A 21,157-nucleotide genomic window follows, 5' to 3' on the forward strand; every position below is an offset into this window, starting at 1 on the left:
TAAAAAGATTTCTGTAATAATATTAAACTTTCTTTTGTTTGAACTTTTCCTGTCATACGTAGTCAAATTACAAATTTGTCTGATTTTCTAGGTGAAAACAGGTTAGGTTGACAGGTCTTCTAACAAACTTTAATATTTTAACGCTGCAAATTTTAGTGCAATGTTGTATTTATATGCTGCGTTTACACACGGGGAAAACTGAACCAGTAAATATAACATGTGCCATAAGTTCTTCATAGGCCACATTTTAGGTTTCATTTTTCCCAGTGTGTTAAATTCAGCGAGTAAACAGTCATTTCTTATTAAAATGTGATTACATTTGTTCGCTACAGAGAGAAAACACATAATTGACCCTGTGGCCAAACTTTTACATGTGACTGTATGAGCCTAACTTTCTCTTATTTTACGTGCTGTTTATGAATGTGCAATTGCTTCCCCCTGGTGGCAAATATCAACATTTTTACTGGCTTTAAAATAGCTGTAATGCCCACTTCTGCAGAGGGTCTGGGTCTCTCTCTCTCACTCTCTCACTCTCAAAAATTAGAACGCCATATGTGTACCATTATAATTCTCCCATAGTTGACTCCACAAGGGTTTTCCCACTCCAAGTTGCAGAACCTTTGTTGGTACTATGAAGAACCATTTTCACTACTAATAATGTACACTGTACAAAATAAATAGCAACAAACTGTGCAATGTATAAAGCTGCATGCAAAAGGTTGAGCATCAATTCTGCACATTTTAAAGCACAATTACATGTTGCTATATTTTTATCAAATTGAAAAAAAATGAAACAGAGTGCAGGTGCTAGACTGGCCTGCCTGCAATCCAGACCAAACCGTGTGCGCGTTATAAAGCAGAAAAATGTTTGTGTTGTTAAAAGGAAAAGTGATGCAGCACAAACGTAAACTTTTGTGGAATGTGTAGCTGGTATAAAATCTGGAAAAGTTCATTGGGTAAAACATTAACTATCGTCCTTTTGTTCCAGTTTCATACGTTTTTATCTAGGTCAAACAAACAGATTAGTCATTTCTGTCTGTTTTACACAGCATTTCACAACTGAGGTTTATAGCTTACTTTCGTGGGCTGGAGGTTAGGGGACCAGCCCTGTGACCGGAAGGTTGCCGGTTCAATCCCCTTGGCTGACAGTCCATGACTGAAGTGCCCTTGAGCAAGACACCTAACCCCCAATTGCTCCCCAGGCGCCGTAGATAGGGCTGCCCACTGCTCCGGGCAAGTGTGCTCACTGCCCCCCAGTGTGTGTTCACTAGTGTGCATGTATGTGGTTGTTTCACTGCACGGATGTGTTAAATGCAGAGGTCTGATTTCACAGTGTGCAAAACACAGTGACAGATGGTTCAGTATTCTATTCTGTTCTATTCTTTCTGATATTTTTTCTACACTGCTGAATTGAATGTCTTACAATGCCTAAACCATTACAGTGCTCTCAGATCATTCATTACAAACATCCGAGTCTGCCAATACACAACAGAATGTGACTTGTTTGTGTGTCTCTGGGAAAGAGAACACTGTGCCCTATTTACCTGTACTTATTTTGATCGCCAAGTATCAAAGTTTAAATGTACAGACCGTGCTGGTCCAGAACCTGAACTGTTTAATGGATGCCAGCATGCTCAAATTGATTTACTCAGTTATTGTGTACAATGATTCACTTTTATTTAAAAGAACAGCGCCAGCGTTCGTCTTACCATTTTGCAGAAACACAGTAAACTTTGCACTTTGCATGCTGCCACACTAACCTTGACAAACAGCTTGTCCCAGATATCTCCAAAATTTCCTCTGTAATGACTCAGCTTGGCTTCATCTTCAGCTGTTACTGTGGTTACAGGCACGGTCCCCACTGGGAAGTTGAGCAGGTTGTACAGTATGGTGTAACTCAGGGCACCTAAAAACAGCCAGATAGTCAGCAAAATCAGTCTCACCATGTGCTAAAATGGGAGCAGTTTCTCTTAGTATAATTTAAGATCAGGGCTGAGCATTGAAATTTGGCTGTTTGGATTTTATTATTATTCTTAAGTACAAATGCAAACAGTAAGTTCTTAAACACCTCCGCTTCAGGTTGTAAACAGCTAACTTGTTTTCAGACAGGCTTGGTAGTAAAAGCCACAAATTTTGGATTCAGATTTTTAGTGTGCAGGAAAACACTTTTAAGGCAGTGTTTCCCCTAATAACCCATAGCACTGCACAGTTTGAACTATTCCCTAATCTCCTCACACCTGATTCAGCGAGAGATTGTTATCGCAAAATATTATCATGGGTAATCACACAGCCTCCAGTGTTCTATTGCTGTCATACAACAAGTTAATGAATAACGAAATTGGGCTGTAAATGTGACGTTTAATATGGTTTAACATTAGCCAGTCTTTCCACCAATTATAGTTCCTTAACCAGCAGCTTGTTGCTACATCAGAGTTCCGCTCACTCACAGCACAGCCAGCAGTTCGTTCTCCAGCTCCTTACTCTAAATTCAGAAATGGTCATTACCCCTGACTTGATCTAGTCGGCAGCTGTGGCTAAAGAACACCTAAACAACCTGGAATTAGCCAGAAATTAACCGAATACCATTTGCCAAACGTGTAGTCTCTTCTTCAAAATCTGACCAAATCAGATTGAGCCATAAAACTGCTGCAATATAAAGTGTTTTGTCCATTTTTGGTAGATCTATATTACCGTTGTTTTGGTCCACTCAGTCTGTAAAGCATCTTGCAGCACATTTTGTTTGGTGAATGGTATTCAGTTCATTTCTGGCTAATTCCAGGTTGTTTGGGGCTTCTTCTGTCACAGCTCCCAACTGAAAAGCTTGCTCAGTGGTAATGACCGTTTCGGAATACTGTAGTCTCATCTTCAGAGTCTGAACAAATCAGCTGTCGGTCAAATGTAATCTTAAGTGTCCATTTTCTGTCTGTGCACAAAGTAAGAAAACGTTCAAATAGCTTGAGCGTCGCCTATAGCTGTCAAAGCCGTTGCTTAGCAACGACGTCTCAGTGGAGTGATGGTGTTTGTGAAAAAAATGTGCTGATATGGCGAAATATCAGCACGGTTAGAACACTTCTCAACCAGTCAGCTTGCATGGCCAGAACTAACTGCTGTATATTATCAGAGGAATACTAAAGGAACAGAGGAATACATGAAACCGTGCAGTTTGGATCACCCAAAGTACAACCCCAATTCCAATGAAGTTGGGACATTGTGTAAAACATAAATAAAAACAGAATACGATGATTGATTCAACCTATATTCAATTGAATACACTACAAAGACGAGATATTTAATGTTCAAATGGATAAACTTTGTTGTTTTTTGAAAATATTCACTCATTTTGAATTTGATGCCTGCAACACGTTCCAAAGAAGTTGGGACAGGGGCGTGTTTCCCACTGTGTTACATCACCTTTCCTTTTAACACTCAATAAGCGTTTGGGAACTGAGGACACTGATTGTTGAAGCTTTGTAGGTGGAATTCTTTCCCATTCTTGCTTGATGTACAACTTCAGCTGCTCAGCAGTTCGGGGGCTCCGCTGTCGTATTTTGAGCTTCATAATGCGCCACACATTTTCAGTGGGAGACGGTCTGGACTGCAGGCAGGCCAGTCTAGTACCCACACTCTTTTACTACGAAGCCATGCTGTTGTAACACGTGCAGAATGTGGCTCGGCATCGTCTTGCTGAAATAAGCAGGACGTTCCTGAAAAAGACGCTGCTTGGATGGCAGCAGATGTTGCTCCAAAACCTGTATGTACCTTTCAGCATTAATGGGGCCTTCACAGATGTGCAGGTTACCCCTGCCATGGGCACTAACACCCCCCCACACCATCAGAGATGCTGGCTTTTGAACTTTGCTCTGATAACAATCCGGACAGTCCTTTTCCTCTTTGGCCCGGAGGACACGACGTCCATGATTTCCAGAAACAGTGTGAAATGTGGACGCGTCAGACCACAGGACACTTTTCCACTCTGCATCAGTCCATCTCAGATGAGCTCGGCCCAGAGAAGCCGGCGGCGTTTCTGGGTGGTGTTGATATGTGGCTTCGCTTTGCATGGCAGAGTTTTAACTTGCACTTGTAGATGGAGCGACGAACTGAGTTCACTGACAGTGGTTTTCCGAAGTGTTCCTGAGCCCATGTGGGAATATCCGTTACAGAATGATGTGGGTTTTTAAATGCAGTGCCGTCTGAAAGATCGAAGGTCACGGCTTTCAGTGTTGGTTTTCTGCCTTGCAGCTTCCTTGCAGGGATTTCTCCATATTCTCTGAATCTTTTGATGATATTATGGACTGTAGATGATGAAATCCCTAAATTCCTTGCAATTGCATGTTGAGAAACGTTGTTCTTAAACTGTTGGACTATTTGCTCACGCAGTTGTTCACTAAGTGGTGAACCTCGCCCCGTCCTTGCTTGTGAACGACTGAGCCTTTCAGTGATGCTCCCTTTATACCCAATCATGACACTCACCTGTTTCCAATTAACCCGTTCACCTGTGGAACGTTCCAAACAGGTGTTTTTTGAGCATTCCTCAACTTTCCCAGTCTTTTGTTGCCCCTGTCCCAACTTCTTTGGAACGCGTTGCAGGCATCAAATTCAAAATGAGTGAATATTTGCAAAAACAATAAAGTTTATCCGTTTGAACATTAAATATCTCGTCTTTGTAGTGCATTCAATTGAATATATACAGCTATACAGCCTTTTGTTGCCCCCATCCCAACTTTTTTGGAATGTGTTGCTGGGATTCAAAATATTTTTAAACAATAAAATTTCTCAGTTTCAACATTGGACATGTCTTTGAAGCCGTTTCAATGTAATTTACATGATTTGCACATAATTGCCTTTTGTTTTATTTACATTTTGCACAGCGTCACAACTTTTTTAAAGTGGGGTTGTATATATATTTATGAGGGGAAAAGGTTTAGGCAACAGGGATGCACACAGAATGGGCTGATTTGATGTGACTTTTTTCATTAAGTTCAATTTTAGAAAATATTCTTTTAACAATACATTGCTTGGAGCTTAACCAAATAAAAGGGCAATTATGGTGTTACTTGAATATTTTAATGAGTGTATTTCATAAGTTCAATGTCAGTGAGGTGGGACAACCCAAAATCACCATATTAAAAGGTGGATACAGACATTTTATCTGTTTTCGTGATCATTTAAATTGTAAGTTTGAAGTACAGATCCCCTCATCTATAACTCTGTTCATGGAAAGTGCTGTAAACTATTGTAAACCACCTTCCCATTTTGAATCAACTGAAATGAGGATGGGTGAGGACAAAACTTTAACTAAGGCAGAATATGGTACAGTACTTGTGAGCTTTCCACAGTAACTGAAGTTGTAGGCAGGTCCCAGCATAGGACACAGCAGCACATCCAGCTCCAGCTCCTTCCACTCTGCAATCACTTGATGGATATAGTTCTACAAACACAACAGAAAACTACATCAACAGAAACTTAGTAAGGTACAAGCACATTTACTGGCCAGTTTATTAGAAACCCCTCCCTTGTGGCTCCTTCCTACTGGTGTACAATTAGAGACTGTAGCCCATCTTGTGATGGCACATGATGAGCCATTCTCTAGCTTTTCACTGGTCAGTTTCTGATAAAGATGCATTTCGACTATTCAAGCATCTGTAAGGGTCGGGAGGGTTACTTTAAAAATGGATTCCATTAAAGATTACTGATTAGTTGTTAAAAAATGTAACTTAATCCAAACGATTACTATATGGAAGTAATGTATTCGGATTACTCTCAATTACTATTGGATTACTCGTTTTTAATTGAACAAGAAAAGAGAAAAATAAATTTAACCAGACATTAACAGGAATTTACCTTAGTAAACACCAGACAGAAAAACCTGCAATAATTATGATCAATTATGTCTTAATTATTTCACCTCACAGAAAGGAACACTGATCTCACATTTAGCAAAATGACCAAATCCAAGTTGAGCTATATATGGAAATATTTCAAATGTAAAGGTGGCAAATTTGTATAACAGTATAATTTGTATGAGTTTAGACAAATTCAAACATCCTGAATTTAACAGGAAAATTATGGGTAAAAAGCTAACATACCTCTTAATCACTGATTTCAGATGTTTCATTCAGTTCCATTGCCAGAGGTGTATAAAATCAAGTACTTAACCATACAATCTGCCTGAAAGGACGACCCATTCTTGTGAAAAATAATAGGATGCCACCGTTGTGACAAGTCAGTTTGTAAAGTTTCTTCCCTCCTAGATATTCCACAATCAACTGTGAGTGGTATTACTGAAAAGTGAAAGCGTTTAGAAACCACAGCAAGTCAGCCCTGAAGTGTTAGACCATGTGAGTGACAGAGTGGGGTCCACAAGTGCTGAAGTGCCACACAGTCCCGAAGCGCCACGCGGTCCCCAACACTTTGCTCACTCAATAACTGCAAAGTTCCAAACCTCATCTGGCATTAACATCAGCACAAATACTGCATGCTGGGGGTTTAATGGCATGGGATTCCATGGCCGAGCAGCTGCAAGCAAACCTTAAATTGCCAAGCACAATGCCAAATGCCACAATGCCAGCTACTGCACAGAGACTTGCCACCTTTAGAAGTTTTCTGATGACTCTGCAATAGTTGGATGTATCAGCAGGGGTGAAGAGGATGAGTACAGGCAACGGTGAAGGACTTTGTCGCATGGTGCGAGCAGAACCACCTGCAGCTCAATGTGACAAAGACAAAGGAACTGGTGGTGGACCTGAGGAGGGACAAGGCACCGGTGACCCCTGTGTCCATCAGTGGGGTCAGTGTGGAAGAACACTGACGCCCTCTACAGGAAGGGCCAAAGTCGTCTCTATTTTCTGAGGCGCCTGCGGTCCTTCAACATCTGCCGGACTATGCTCAGGATCTTCTTTGAGTCTGTGGTGGTGAGTGCTATCCTCTATGCTGTTGCATGCTGGGGAAGCAGGCTGAGGGTGGCAGACGCCAACAGACTCAACAAATTGATCCGCAAGGCCGGTGATGCTGTGGGTGTGGAGCTGGACTCGCTGACGGCCGTGTCGGAGAGGAGGACGCTGTCTAAGCTGTGGGCCATTATGAACAATGGCTCCCACCCACTCTACGACACGGTGATGAGACACAGGAGCTCATTCAGCTCAAGACTCACTCTACCAAAATGCACCACAGAGCACCACAGGAGGTCATTCTTACCTGTGGCCATCAAACTCCATAACTCCTCCCTCAGTGTGTGATTCACAAAACTCAATACGAAGCTGGTCATATGTGCAATAACTACAATTGTGTGTGCAAAAACTCAGAGGGACACTAACTTCATTTAAATAATTTAAATAATTGTAATTGCTCTATACCTGATGTTTCATATTACTATCAAAATCACCGCCACCTTACTATATTCTTGAGTACTTAAATCTGGTGTACATACTGTAAATTCTCTATATTGTCTTAAATTATTAGTAAAGTGTTTATTTTTACATAAATGGCTGCAACTGTAACAACTGCAATTTCCCCCTGGGATCAATAAAGGAATCTGAATCTGAATCTGAAATATCAGATGGAGTGGTATGAAGTACACCACATCTGGACTCAGTGGAAACATATTCTGTGGAGTGACGAATCACACTCGTCTCTATCTGGCAGTCTGATGGACGAGTCTGGGTTTGGCAAAAGCCAGGGGAACATTATCTCCCTGCCTGCATTGTGCCAAGTCTAAAGTTTGGTGGAGGAGGGATAATAATATGTGGGTGTTTTTCAGGGGTTGGCCTAGACCCCTTAGGGAAATCTCAATACTTCAGCATGCCAAGACATTGTTGGCCAATTGTATGCTTCCAATTTTGTGAGAACAGTTTGGGGAAGGCCCTTTTCTGTTCCAACATGACTGTGCCCCAGTGCACAACGCAAGGTCCATAAAGGAATGGTTGGCTGAGTTTGGTGTTGAATTGCCTTGTCTGGACTCTAATGATGGTAATTTGCAGACTCTCCCTAATCCATTCTCAGTGGTTTCAGCAGTTCACAGAAATCAACGTGTAATATGAATTTAAGAAGGCATTAAATTCACACAAAAAGGAAGCTGAATTTTAATGTTTTACACCATTTCCAAAAAAGTTGAGACGCTGTGCAAAATGTAAATAAAAACAAAATGCAATGATGTGCAAATCATTTAAACCATATATTTATTTGAAAATAGTATAAAAGACAACATATCAAATGTTGAAACCAAGTCAACCAAATGTTGATTTTTTTTTTTTTTTTAATAAACTGATTCTGCAGTGGAAATCACTGCACAGGCTCAGAATAACTTCTGAAAAACACTGTCTGTGAAGTCGCCACTGCATCCACAAATATGTCAAAAAAACTTACAACTCTAAAACACAAAGAAGCCACCATATGTAAACAGGATCCAGGAACGCTGCCACCTCATTTAAAATTAACCGAGGGGAAGTGGAAAAGTGTCCTGTGGTCTGACAAATTCAAAAATGTGCACAGTTCAAAAGCCAGTGTGCATGATGGTTTAGTGTCAAGGCACCACTAATGCTGAACAATATATACATGCCATCCAGATGACGTCTTTTTCAGGGAAGGCCTTGATTATTTCAGCAAGAAAGTGCCAAACCACATTCTGCATTTATTAAAAGAGTCCAGGTGCTAAACTGACCTGCCTGCAGTCCAGACCTGTCACCACTGAAAACATTTGGTGCATTATGCAATTATGTGCAAAATATGACAAAGGAGACTCCAAACTGTTAAGCAACTGAAAGCCTATATCAAACGAGAATGGAAAACATTTTACTTTCAAAACTACAGCAGTTGGTCTCCTCAGTTCCCAAACACTTAAAGAGTGATGTTAAACGAAGAGGTGATGAAACACAGTGGTAGAGATGCCCCTGTTCCAACATTTTTGTTGGCATCAAATTCAAAATTTCTCAGTCTTTGTAGCATTTTCCTTTAAAAATATGGTTTACATGATTTGTGTATCACAGTATACTATTTTTATTTACATTCTGCACAGCATCCCAATTTTTTTGGAAATGGGGCTGTAGTTACAAATGATTTACACAAATGTAACATTTGGCACCCATCATTCAAAAACTACTGAAGAAAGAAATCACACACATAAAAAAAAAAAAAAAAACTTTTCATGTTTCAGACTGTCAGTTAAATCCTGTCAGGTTAAGGTCATCAGTACCAGAACAGTGATTTCAGTGTCAAACAAGTGCTGCGTGGATTAGCATTTACCTTCACCGAACACTCCAACCTTGCTAGTTAGCTGATCAGCTGAATCAGGTGTGAATGACGCAGTGTTTTGGCCCACAAAGAAAGGAGCTTGACACATGAGGCCTAAGTGAATAACTCCTGTAGCCTGTCTACATGAAATTTGAAGTAAAAAGTAAAGATTTTGTATACTGAATCAAAAGTGAAGCATGTGGAAATGATGAATAGATATAGTTTAAATATATACAGAGAAACTATTTTTTTCTTTTTTCCCCTAGAAGAGTGATAAAATCTTTGAGTGTAACCTGGACACCCCATTTTAAAAGTTATACTTCCGCCCCTGCTAAGTACTTGAGTACCCAGGTACATGCTCAGTTTCTGACCATACCACCTTATAGATAGCTGGAGCTCATAAAGTGGCCAATAAATGGAAGTATCAAGTAGGGGTTTCTAATGAAGTGGATAAGAAATGTATTTGAACTGATTAAAAATAGACAAGTACTCATATCACATTCATATCAATACCTCTATGGCGTGGTGCTGTTTCCACAGTTCTGCAACAGAGCTATAAACACACACACACACACACACACACAATGCTTTTGGATCAAATCAACATAATAAGTATAGATGGAATATAAAACATGGCTTTTACTCTATGGTCTACAATAACTTCAGACAGGACCATACCTGGCATATCACTTGAGCTTTGCACAAAAGCATGAACTGCTCTATGACTTAGTCTTTAAAAAGCTGAATTTAGTTGAAATTCTGTTAAAATTCTTACTTGACTCCATTAAGTACATCCAAAACCGCAGCCATACGTGGATACTAAGGAGAATCACAAATAGTACAGATACCTTTAATTACCACCTATTTATAGACATTCTTCTTTATTGCCTGAAATTATCTGAATTACATTTATACTATTTCCTCAGTCAGTGTATATATAACAATAAATATATATAAACAATAAAGGTCACTCACGATAGGTTTGAGGATGATGCAGAGGATTTTCTTAACAAAGCGAGGAAAGCTATAAGGCATGATCTGAGACTGCACAGAAGGATCAACAGGGCCGCCCTTGCTGAAATCACAAAGGGGACAACAAGGATTAGTGCAAGGTCAGAAATAAAACCTACACTAAAAAATTGCACCGTGAAATTACAGACAAAGTACCCTCTACTAGTTGCATAACTTACACAGTAATTTACTGGGCCTTATTTACTGTAAATGCAGTAAAACATTATGGAGGAGGTATAGCATGGCATCCTCTACTTCCGCTTTCTCCCTGTAGGCGAACTGGGGTCTGAGAAGGTGTAGAAGAAGGCGCTCTAGTGCCTTCATGACATGAGATGTTAGAGCAAATGGTGTTCTACAAGGCTCTGTTTTAGGACCTATATTATATTGTATTATATATATCAAGCAAACCAGATGATAAAATTCAACTTAGCAAGATTGAGGACTATATAAAACACATAAAAGACTGGATGTCGAGTAACTTTCTCCTACTTAACTCATAAAACAAAGCTTCTTGGTCCCAAAGCTGCAAGAAACAAACGGTCTAATCTAACACTTGATAGTTTCTCAGTTGCGTCAAGTTCATCTGTAAAAATCTTGGTGTGGTGATAGACCCTGATCTGTCCTTCGACGCACATATAACGAATATTACTAGAATAGCCTTCCTGCATCTCTGTAATATTGCTAAATTAAAAAATGCATTATCTCTACAGGACGCAGAAAAGCTAGTTCATGTATTTATTACCTCAAAGCTAGATCACTGTAATGCCCTGCTGTCTGGATGCTCCAGCAAAAGCCTTAACCAAGCTTCAGTTAGTCCAGAACACTGCAGCCAAAGTCTCACAAGAAACAGAAAGTCTGACCATATCAGCCCAGTTTTATCAAACCTGCACTGGTTACCAGTTAAATTTTGCATCAATTACAAAATTCTTTTACTGACCTATAAAGCTCTAAACGGACTCACTCCTCAGAACCTGAGTGAACTTCTCTCATGCTATGAACGTGTATTTATATAATTAAATCAGGAAGAGAGTCTTCTCTTATAAAGCCCCCCAGCTTAGGAATAATCTTCCAGTCAGTGTTCAGGACTCAGACACAGCTTCAGTCTTTAAGTCTAGGCTAAAAATTCTGTTTAGTCAAGCCTTAGTAATTAGTTTTCCCTGTTAGATAAAAGGTGCAGATCTGTGGGTCCATGGACATAGAGTATTATGGTAAACTGGGAGTGTTGGTGCTGTCGCCCCACTGCTCTCACACGTTCACTCAAGTTTGCTGACGGTGGAGACATCAGGTAGCCCTCAGTTACCTTTCTGGTTTCTCCCTTTTAGTTAGGCTGTAATAACTAGACCTGACAGAGTCCCTGCTGCACTACAGTTAATACTGTAACCTGTGATTAGTCACTCTTCACAGAACAAACTCTGTGTGTTTCTTTTTCTTTGCTGAGTTGAACAACTGCCCATCCTCTGTAGTCTGATGCTGATTCTTCTGCCTTGATCAGATGCCCACTGCTTGCCAGCCTTCTGGACCGTTTTGACCACCATTGAGCTTCATGCTGTACAACACTGTGCAACCTACACCCTCATGAACTGATCCTCCTGGTGCTTCTGCTGCATAAACTAAAACTAATGTAATTATCAATTGCTCTGACTGTTTTTCCTGTTTTGTAATCTAATATTTTAATACTAATGCTGTTTACTATCTGGCGTCGACCAGAGGAGGATGGGTTCCCCTTTTGAGTTTTGGTTCCTCTCAAGGTTTCTTCCTCTTGAGTTTTTCCTTGTCACTGTCACCGTGGCCTTGCTCATGGGGGCTTGAACCTGCTATATAAATAGACTTCGACTTTTTTCCTCTTTATGTTTATAACATTATTACGTATGTTACATATATAACACACTCCTTTCTTATTTTACTACTGCTAAATTTATTTTTTCACTTGTTTATTCTTGAATTCTAAAATGTGCTATTATGCAACTTTCTTTAGGGGTCCTATAGAGTAACCCTAAGATATAATAATCTTTCCATTATTCCTAAAAGACAAAATTCTTGTTTTGCCATAATCTTTGAGCGAAGAGTGGACTTTTCCTTCGGCTCTAAAAGGAGTTCTGATAATTGTTTGCATCAATGTGCAGCAGCAGACAGGAAAAAGTAATATTAAGCAATAATATGTTTCACCTCCCACAATCCTCCTCCTATCAATGCAGAAGAAAAGAATAAAAAAAAAGAACAACCACTGCTTTAAGGAACCAAAGGATGACCAACAGTAGTCGTCAAACACTAATGATACACAGAGGTAGAAAGATTTGACTCACAGGTGGCTCAGAAGGGTGACGGCTCCATCAGCAACAGCGCCTTTCACTATAAATTCATGCATGGTGGTGTACATTTCTGGGGGCTTAAATGGAACCAGCTGTAGCAGAGACAGAGAGGAAGACTAAATATACACAGCTGCATTCTGAACACCAACACATACTGTATAAATGGCCAAATACTACAAATCTAAACTTTCTATAGGAAGAACCAGAAACTGATTACAGCTTTCCCTCATTTTATTAGTGAAAAAAAGGATCTCCAGAACTTTAGAAAAGAATGTAAATATTAAGTGGACTCACTGTATGTTAACATAAAGTAGTTTAACTCCAAGTGGGTTTGGAGCATTTCTATTGGTTCATTCACCATGAAATGTGAAATCAAACACTGTAAAGATCTGCCATATGGACAATGATGATATAGGCCTAAAAATATGAACTAAAAATGTGTCATTCAAAGTTAGTTTCTCTTCACATCTGCCACAAACACTGGCTTAGACAGAGGGATGTTCTAGCAACAGTCCCTGCTTTTAGCAAAACTAATTACAGACTGACTGATACCACTTTGTGAAGAAAGCCTATTTGTTTATTTACTATTTGAAAGGGTTAGCTCTGCTCCAACTCTGCTCTAAGCAGATTTTGCAGCAAGCATAACTTCTGTCCTTGGCAGTTTGCACAAACAACTTGCTCCTCTTATCGGGAAAACATTCCGTCCAAAACCATTTGTTCCCTTTTGTAGGTAAGATTATCGTACACAGAGCAGAAGCCCCCCTCCTTTGGGCAGTTCCGGTGGTCCGTGAATGTGTTTCTGTCAGTTTAGCAGTATGACTGTTAGACAGGTATTGGGTCCACCCTGTTTGCTTGTACGCAACAGGGCAGGACGTGTTTGTATAAAAGAAGGAGTGCCCTTCTTTCTTTGTGCAGAAGACTTAATAAACTCTTTGATTGCTTATGAGAGTGGTTCTGTCTTCCTGCACCGAGCGCGCTCGCTGAGACTGAGAGATTCTAACAGGACAGGTGTAATCCACTCTCTGGTTCCTCTTCCACGTACGGACCAAAATCGGCCGGTCCGTACGCTATTAATATTAATTACTAATTGACAATTATTACTATATAATTAATAACAAGAATAATAAATAGAACTGAACAATATTCAGATAATGATAAACCTGTGGTGTGTGCATGTAAGCACGTAGCAGCATATCTGGCTTGGCAAAAATTGTGTGGAATGTTGTTTCACATCTGAATCTCAAGTCATTTGTCTCATACATGCATTTTGCACAGTTGCACATCTCCTGGAGTTCAAGAAATATTGCATTCACATTGTCAGTAGTCCTGCTCCCACCGCTCCCACAGAAAATGAGTACTGTTTATCCCGCACCCAGCCGCTACCTAAACGCTTTGTCCCACTCCCGCCTGCTGTCCCAAATAGCTGGTTACCAACTGCGTTAGTCAAAACTTCTGTCTATCAGACTTGCATTTAGTCGTGTTTATTCTTGTGTATTTGACTTTATTAAGAGCACTTTCCACAGCTGTGGCTGCCTGGCTGTCTGAAAGAATAGAATAATACAATTTATATGAATCAGTCAACATGATGTCATGTGACTGGTTGCTTCTATTTAGAACTAGTTTAGCACTTCTTTTTAGAATCAGTTTTTTGTTCATTTTCTTTTAAAAATGATTTAATATTATTTAGGCTATTGATTCATTTGGGGGATATCTATAAATGTATGTGCTGTCCTGCTCCCACCCACACTGGGCTGGTTACCTGCCCACTTCCACACACAACACTGAAAACTGGCCCCGTGCTGCAAGATATTGTATAGTCCTCTGTGTGGTATCTGTAAAAGGTATGGGTATCCCCATTGCCGATACCAATACTGTGTATACTGTGCCAGTACTGGAACCGGATACAGTATCGATATCAATGCAACACTAGTTATAATGACAGGTTATGAGCTCAAAAGACCACTGTCTGCAGGAAGTGAGTGAGCACTATGAGCATAAAGAAAAGAAAAATGACTTGTTATTAGAAGTAAAAATGTATTATTATGTATTAGAAGCATCAGAATTAGAGTGTTTTTCCTTACATCATAACATGATCATATGCATTGTGATCTATTTTGCTGATTTTATGCAGCTGTTTAGCTCATTTTCATTAAAAGTGGATACCGTATGGCCTGCTTGTTCCAGAAGTTTCTTGGTCTCTTGGAAAGCTCGGGCCATGCTTGGAGATGGCTGCAGGTACCCGTCATTCTCATAGTAGCCTATCCTCAGGCGATCTGTATTTTCATACAACTGTTCAGAGAGAGAAGGTGTTATTGATATTGTAAGCCATTGTAACCAGGAGGCATGGAGGCAGGATACAAGTGCAAGTCCACATAATGATGATGATAATCCATGACAAGGAACAAACAAAGAAAGTGGAGGAGGAATTACACTGCAAGAATTGTAACCAAAAGAAAACAAGTTCAGGCTGGCCTAAGAAACAGAAAAATAAGAAAACTAAACCTGACAACGATCACTAAGAGCAAGAAAATCTTAACAAACAAAATCACATTGGCATCACATTGGCTGAGACACAAAGGAACGTGAACAAGAAGAGAAACCAGACAAGAAGACAAGGGCATGGATGTTAAAACCATCATTAAACCTGCAGTACTGAAGAATACTGAGCGCAGTACCTGTTGGTTGAATGGTAATGGTGGAACTGTAGGGTCCAGAGTGAACATGTCCTCACACAGCAAAGCTCTCATACACAGAGCCAAACTCTCCACATCCCGGGCCATGGGACCAATGGAAGATGTGACTGTAATTAAGCACAGATTTATTATAACTGCACAATTACACTGGGTTTTCTATATATCTGCCAATAATGTTTGCTGCATGCTCTACAGAGTTGAGGGAACTTATTTTAATACTCCACCTGACTTTATGCCTTTGACACAGGAATTTGCACCACGCAAACTAAAAATGCAAAATAGACAGGATAAAATCATCATTCCTGGCAAATGTTCATTATCAATATCAATATATTTCATCAACAAAATATTAAATGATAGTTCTGCAAATGTGTGTGAATCATGCAACTGTATCTATCAAAATGGTCTGACGAATGATCAAAAGGTTGATCGGTGCTACTACTCCTCTTAGACATGTAATGTACTACCCCAATTCCAAAAAAGTTGGGACGCTGTGTAAAATGTAAATAAATGTAAATAAAAACAGAATGCAATGCTTTGCAAATCTCATAGATCCATATTGTATTAACAATAGAACAGAGAATACATATCAGATGTTGAATGTGAGACATTTTACCATTTCAGGGAAAACTCATTTAGAACTTGATGGCAGAAATGAATCTCAAAAAGTAAATGGTGCTAATAAAAAAAAAAAACTTAAGCAATTTGTACCTAATTCACATGACTGCGTATAAAAAGACCATTTTAGAAAGGCAGAGTCTCTCAGAAGCAAAGATGGGCAGAGGTTCACCAGTCTTCATAAAACTGCATCTAAAAACTGTAGAACAATTAAAAAAAAGACTTTGGATATCTACAGTACATAATATCATCAAAAGATTCAGAGAATCTGGAGCAATGCCTGTATGCAAGGGATGCTACACAATCGTAGACGTGGCTCTGTCCCACCTTTTTTGAGGTGCGTAGCTGTCATCAAGTTTTAAATTAGTTATTCATGAAATGGTAAGTGTCTCACTTTCAACTAATCTGTGTTCTATGTTCTATTGTGAATAAAATATGGGTCTACTGCTAATTTGTGGGATATAATGCTATGCTTACATAGCATGCAAGGAAAGCTGTTGTCCCACACCTCATAGCAATAATAGGCGACAGAACACAGCACATGCAGTCCTGTAAACATAAAACATAAAATTTATAGTGCGTCTTTGTTGAAATTTAGGTGTTTGATGAATGGTAACAGATACACCTCAGCTTCAAATGTCTCGGAAAACTGACTACATTTGGGGTAAGACAAAAACTGTAAGTGTGAATTTTCTTAAACTACTTCCTTAACCTTTTGGTATGAATTTCCAACACAGCATGCATAAAAACCTTATCCTGTTGGATGTGGGCTTGAAGCCACAGATGCCACAGAAAGATGCTGGGATGCGAATGCTTCCACCAATGTCAGTCCCCAGACCCAGGATAGAGCCACCCCCTCCAATCAAAGCAGCTTCCCCTCCCGACGAGCCGCCACATGTCTTCTGCAGGTTGCAGGGGTTCACAGTCATCCCGTAGATTGGGTTACTACATTCATAACTATAGTGCATAGAAACAATAAGGCTAGTTCGGTTTCAGCAGCCTACACAAATGTGTCCAAAATTAAAAAGGTATAATTTCATAATTTATACGTGAGAACGTCATCATAGTTACAAAATGATAATTTACGCATATTATTTTTGTCCCATCATCCAAAAGCTGATTAAAAAAAGAAACTGTTTATGCAAAAACAAAACTACCACTCACGAGACTGTGCTCTCTTTTCAAGTTCCGGACGTGTAGTTACTATTAACTCACTTCAGCATGAATATCTGGCAGGTTAACATTTTCAAAATTTTGATTTAGATCCAGGTAACTGGAACTTTTTCATGGGGCAGCAAACACTGAATAAACGAGCTTACTGTCAGATCAGTTTTACTGATGTAGAATCACGCGATAAACAACATCAGGGTAAACACATGGGGCCGGACAAATAAAAATTTTCTTAAATGCGTGCTTAAATACATCATTCTTAAAAAAAGTTCAGAAAAAATGGCTAATCTTCAAATAACTTCAAGAATTTTTTCTTACCTATTTTCCTGAGAATATTTCTAAGAGCAAGTGGTATTCTTGACAACATTCTGTTCTTACATATTTTCTTAACTTTAACCTGGTCTGTAAGAGATAACGTCTATATAAGAGGTAAGCGTCTAAATTTATCAAACATGGACGCTGCCTCTGCCGCTCCAGTCCATCATTGTCTCTTGTTTTCCTCCATCATCCGACTATTATCATATCTTATTCTGTTGGCTATTTCTTCCACCATCACCTCTAGTTCTTGTTTGCTATTTTTTATGGTTGGTTTGATGTATTTCTTCCATTTTGCTGTCCTCTGATGGATTAAATAATAGAAATGTTAATATTAAAAAATTATAAAAAATGCATCATAGCCTACAAAATTTTCTTACTATTTAAAAATAAGATTAATATGTGAATATTTGAAAACTTAAGTTTCTTCAAGAATTAAATTTAAGAACATTCCTACAAGCCCTGCGATGGACTGGCGACCTGTCCAGGGTGTATCCTGCCTTCCGCCCGAAGACTGCTGGGATAGGCTCCAGCACCCCCCCGCGACCCTGACGGAGAAGCGGGTTAGAAAATGGATGGATGGATGGAACATTCCTACAAACTTCTTAGTATTTGCCTTAGTTTTTTTTTTTTGTGAAAGCTTTTGTGAATTCAGCCCCAGATTAAAACAGCTTTGGGAAGACACTGAAGATCTTAGTTATGCAAAAAAAAAAAAAACTATTAAAATTGAAATAGCTTGTATGTGATTTGAACGTATTCCATATTTCTTTTAGTACCCCACCCTAGGTGTGTATTAAGGTGCTTTGTAAACGCTGAAGTCTCTTACTTGAGAAGGCCCTGTGGAACATTGGTTTTGATAAAGGGAATTGCTCCCTGCCTCTTCAGTACAGTGACCACCACACTGTCCATTACTGCAGGGTCATCCAGCTTACACAACACACCACAAGTACAGTCATGGCCCTGAATTCACACAGACACACACAGAGACACAAAGATCAATTGTACAAGTTTTTATACATAGCACTTTCATTTATAAGGGAATTAAACCGATTCAACTTCATGCTTTGCTAAACTTAACATCATTCTGAGTGTTTTAATGACATTTAGAGTTTTACAAAAGTTTTACACTAAACATACCTTTTTAAAATCTATTCACCATGAAGAGGTACATGCAGGGTTTTGAAAGGAAAAATAGTCCCAAAAGAAACTTTTGGGTTTTCACGTTTACCACTATTACAAAACTCAGAAGGCATGTGCCTATTACAAAACTCAGAAGGCATGTGCCTATTACAAAACTCAGAAGGCATGTGCCTATTACAAAACTCAGAAGGCATGTGCCTCTCCATGGATCACCACCTTATCATGGTGGAGAGGTTTGTGTGCTTGAATGATCCTAGGAGCTATGTTGTCTGGAGCAAAAGCTCCTGGTAGGGTCTCCCATGGCAAACTGGTCCTAGGTGACAGGCCAGACAAAGTGTGATCCATAATCACCCCTATGAAAACAAGAAAGCAGGCAGGACTTGTGTACCCTCCCTGGTAAGGTCTATGCAGGGGTACTGGAGAAGAGAGTCCGGCTCATAGTCGAACCTCGGATTCAGAAGGAGCAGTGCGGGTTCCGCCCTGGTCGTGGAACACTGGACCAACTCTTCACCCTCTCCAGGATTCTGGAGGGCTCATGGGAGTTTGCCCAAACAGTCCACATGTGATTTGTGGATCTGGAGAAGGCATTCAACTATGTTCCCTGGGTTATTCTGTGGGAGGTGCTTCGGGAGTACGGGGTACATGACTCTTTGCTACGAGCCATTCAGGCCCTGTACAAACAAAGCAGGAGTTTGGTTCGCATGGCCGGCTGTAAGTCAGACTCGTTCCCAGTGAGAGTGAGTGAGGCTGCCCTTTGTCACCGATTCTATTCATAATTTTTATCGATAGAATTTCTAGGCGCAGTCAGGGGATGGAGGGTGTCCGATTTGGTGACCTCAAGGTCACATCGCTGCTGTTTGCAGATGATGTGGTCCTATTGGGGACATCAGTCCGTGAACTTCAGCTTTTGCTGGATCGGTTTGCAGCCGAGTGTGAAGCGGCTGGGATGAGAATCAGTACCTCCAAATCCGAGGCCATGGTTCTCAGGCGGGAAAGGGTAGAGAGCCCTCTCTGGGTCGGGGATGAGCTCTTGCTTCAAGTGGAGTGATAGTACAAGGGAGTGGGAGATTGACAGGCGGATTGGTGCTGGGTCAGCAGTGATGCAGGCTCTTTACTGGTCTCTTGTGGTAAAGAAAGAGCTGAGCCATAAGGCAAGGCTCTCGATTTACTGGTCGATCTACGTTCCCACCCTCACCTATGGTCATGAGCTTTGTGTAATGACCGAAAGAACGAGATCGCAAATACAAGCGGCCGAAATGAGTTTCCTCCGCAGGGTGCCTGGACTCTCCCTTAGAGATAGGGTGAGGAGTTCGGTCATCCGGGAGGGACTCGGAGTAGAGCCGCTGCTTCTCCACGTCAAGAGGAGCCAGCTGAGGTGGTTCGGGCATCTGATTAGGATGCCTCCTGGACGCCTCCCTTGGGAGGTGTCACAGGCTATCCACCTGGGAGGAGACCCCGGGGAAGACCCAGGACACGCTGGCGTGACTATATCACCCAGCTGGCCTGGGAACGCCTCAGAATCCCCACCAGGGAGCTAGTGGAAGTGGCTGGGGAAAGGGAGGTCTGGGCCTCATTGCTTAGGTGGCTGCCCCCAAGACCCGAACCCCGGAGAAGCAGAAGATGATGGATGGATGGATGGATGGATGGATGGATGGATGGATGGATGGATGGAGAAGGCATGTGTGGACACTGCCGAAAAGTCAGGCAGGTCTAGCAAAAAATATGTCATCGCAAGTAGTATTACAGTAGAAGACAAAAACCTTCTTCACTTTCAACGTAAGTTTGTGGAAAGAGGTTTTATTCTGAACAATTTTGGAGCATTTCTATTGGTCGCATCATCATGAAATTTTCTGACAATATAAGAGCGGCTGAGCTCAAATGATGCAAAAAAGTAAAAATCTCCAAAAAAAATGGAGATACATGTTTTTCATTGGACAGCGATGATTTATCCCAGTACAAAGTATAAAAAGCAAAAAGCCAGACACAACCTGAGCAAATGTTTCAGCTTCTTGCTATCATCAGTGCTCATAAAGCAACTCTTTCAACCTACTTACTTTTTTGAAGACCTAATCAAATTTCCCTCACCTGTGTAGGTTTTAAAGTGACAGTAGAAGATTAAGGGGATATATTCAGTTGCAAAGACAACAAATACAACAAAAAACATTTCAACCTCTGTATATGTGTTGTTGACATTGTATCCCCTGGTTCTTATCAACACCACTGTAAAGAAATATGAGTTAGTAAGTTTCTCTACAATTAACCAATTTACAACCCCATTTCCAAAAAGGTTTGGACGGTGTGATTTATGTCTATATTCTATTGACAGTGCTTCAAAGACAACTTATCAAATGTTGAAACTCACTCACTCTGTGAAAGAATGCATGATAAAATACATAATAACATTAAAAGACTCTCTATATGCAAAGGACAAGGACAAAAAAACAGTATTTGCTGGTTACGACTGTGATTTCTGGTTTATGATTCATGGAAATCATGGACACCGTGTCCTCCAGTCCAAAGACCACTCAGCTTGTTATCAGGGCACAGTTCAAATGGCATTATACATGATGGTATAGGGATGCATTAGTGTATAGGGGATAGGAGATGTGCATCTGTGAAGGCACCATTAATGCTGAATTGATATATACATGTTTTGGCATATATGCTGCCATCCAG

The 21,157-nt window shown here is 40.3% G+C and overlaps 1 protein-coding gene across 2 annotated transcripts in view; it reads right to left on the reverse strand.

The window, feature by feature from the left end:
- LOC108438035 (fatty-acid amide hydrolase 1) overlaps window positions 1-21,157 on the reverse strand; it is a 33,853-nt gene that overhangs the window by 2,425 nt on the left and 10,271 nt on the right. For both annotated transcript variants that reach the window (XM_017715531.2, XM_037534860.1), the window contains 11 exons: window positions 18,168-18,301; window positions 16,607-16,813; window positions 15,463-15,503; window positions 15,221-15,345; window positions 14,709-14,834; window positions 12,540-12,637; window positions 10,201-10,300; window positions 10,001-10,044; window positions 9,739-9,778; window positions 5,320-5,428; window positions 1,761-1,906 (listed from right to left, as the gene is read on the reverse strand). In XM_017715531.2, coding sequence (XP_017571020.1) covers window positions 1,761-1,906; window positions 5,320-5,428; window positions 9,739-9,778; window positions 10,001-10,044; window positions 10,201-10,300; window positions 12,540-12,637; window positions 14,709-14,834; window positions 15,221-15,345; window positions 15,463-15,503; window positions 16,607-16,813; window positions 18,168-18,301 — 1,170 coding nt within the window. The remainder of the gene's footprint in view (window positions 1-1,760; window positions 1,907-5,319; window positions 5,429-9,738; window positions 9,779-10,000; window positions 10,045-10,200; window positions 10,301-12,539; window positions 12,638-14,708; window positions 14,835-15,220; window positions 15,346-15,462; window positions 15,504-16,606; window positions 16,814-18,167; window positions 18,302-21,157) is intronic.

This window comes from Pygocentrus nattereri, chromosome 26, assembly GCF_015220715.1.
Source record: "Pygocentrus nattereri isolate fPygNat1 chromosome 26, fPygNat1.pri, whole genome shotgun sequence".
Classification (NCBI taxonomy): Eukaryota; Metazoa; Chordata; class Actinopteri; order Characiformes; family Serrasalmidae; genus Pygocentrus; species Pygocentrus nattereri.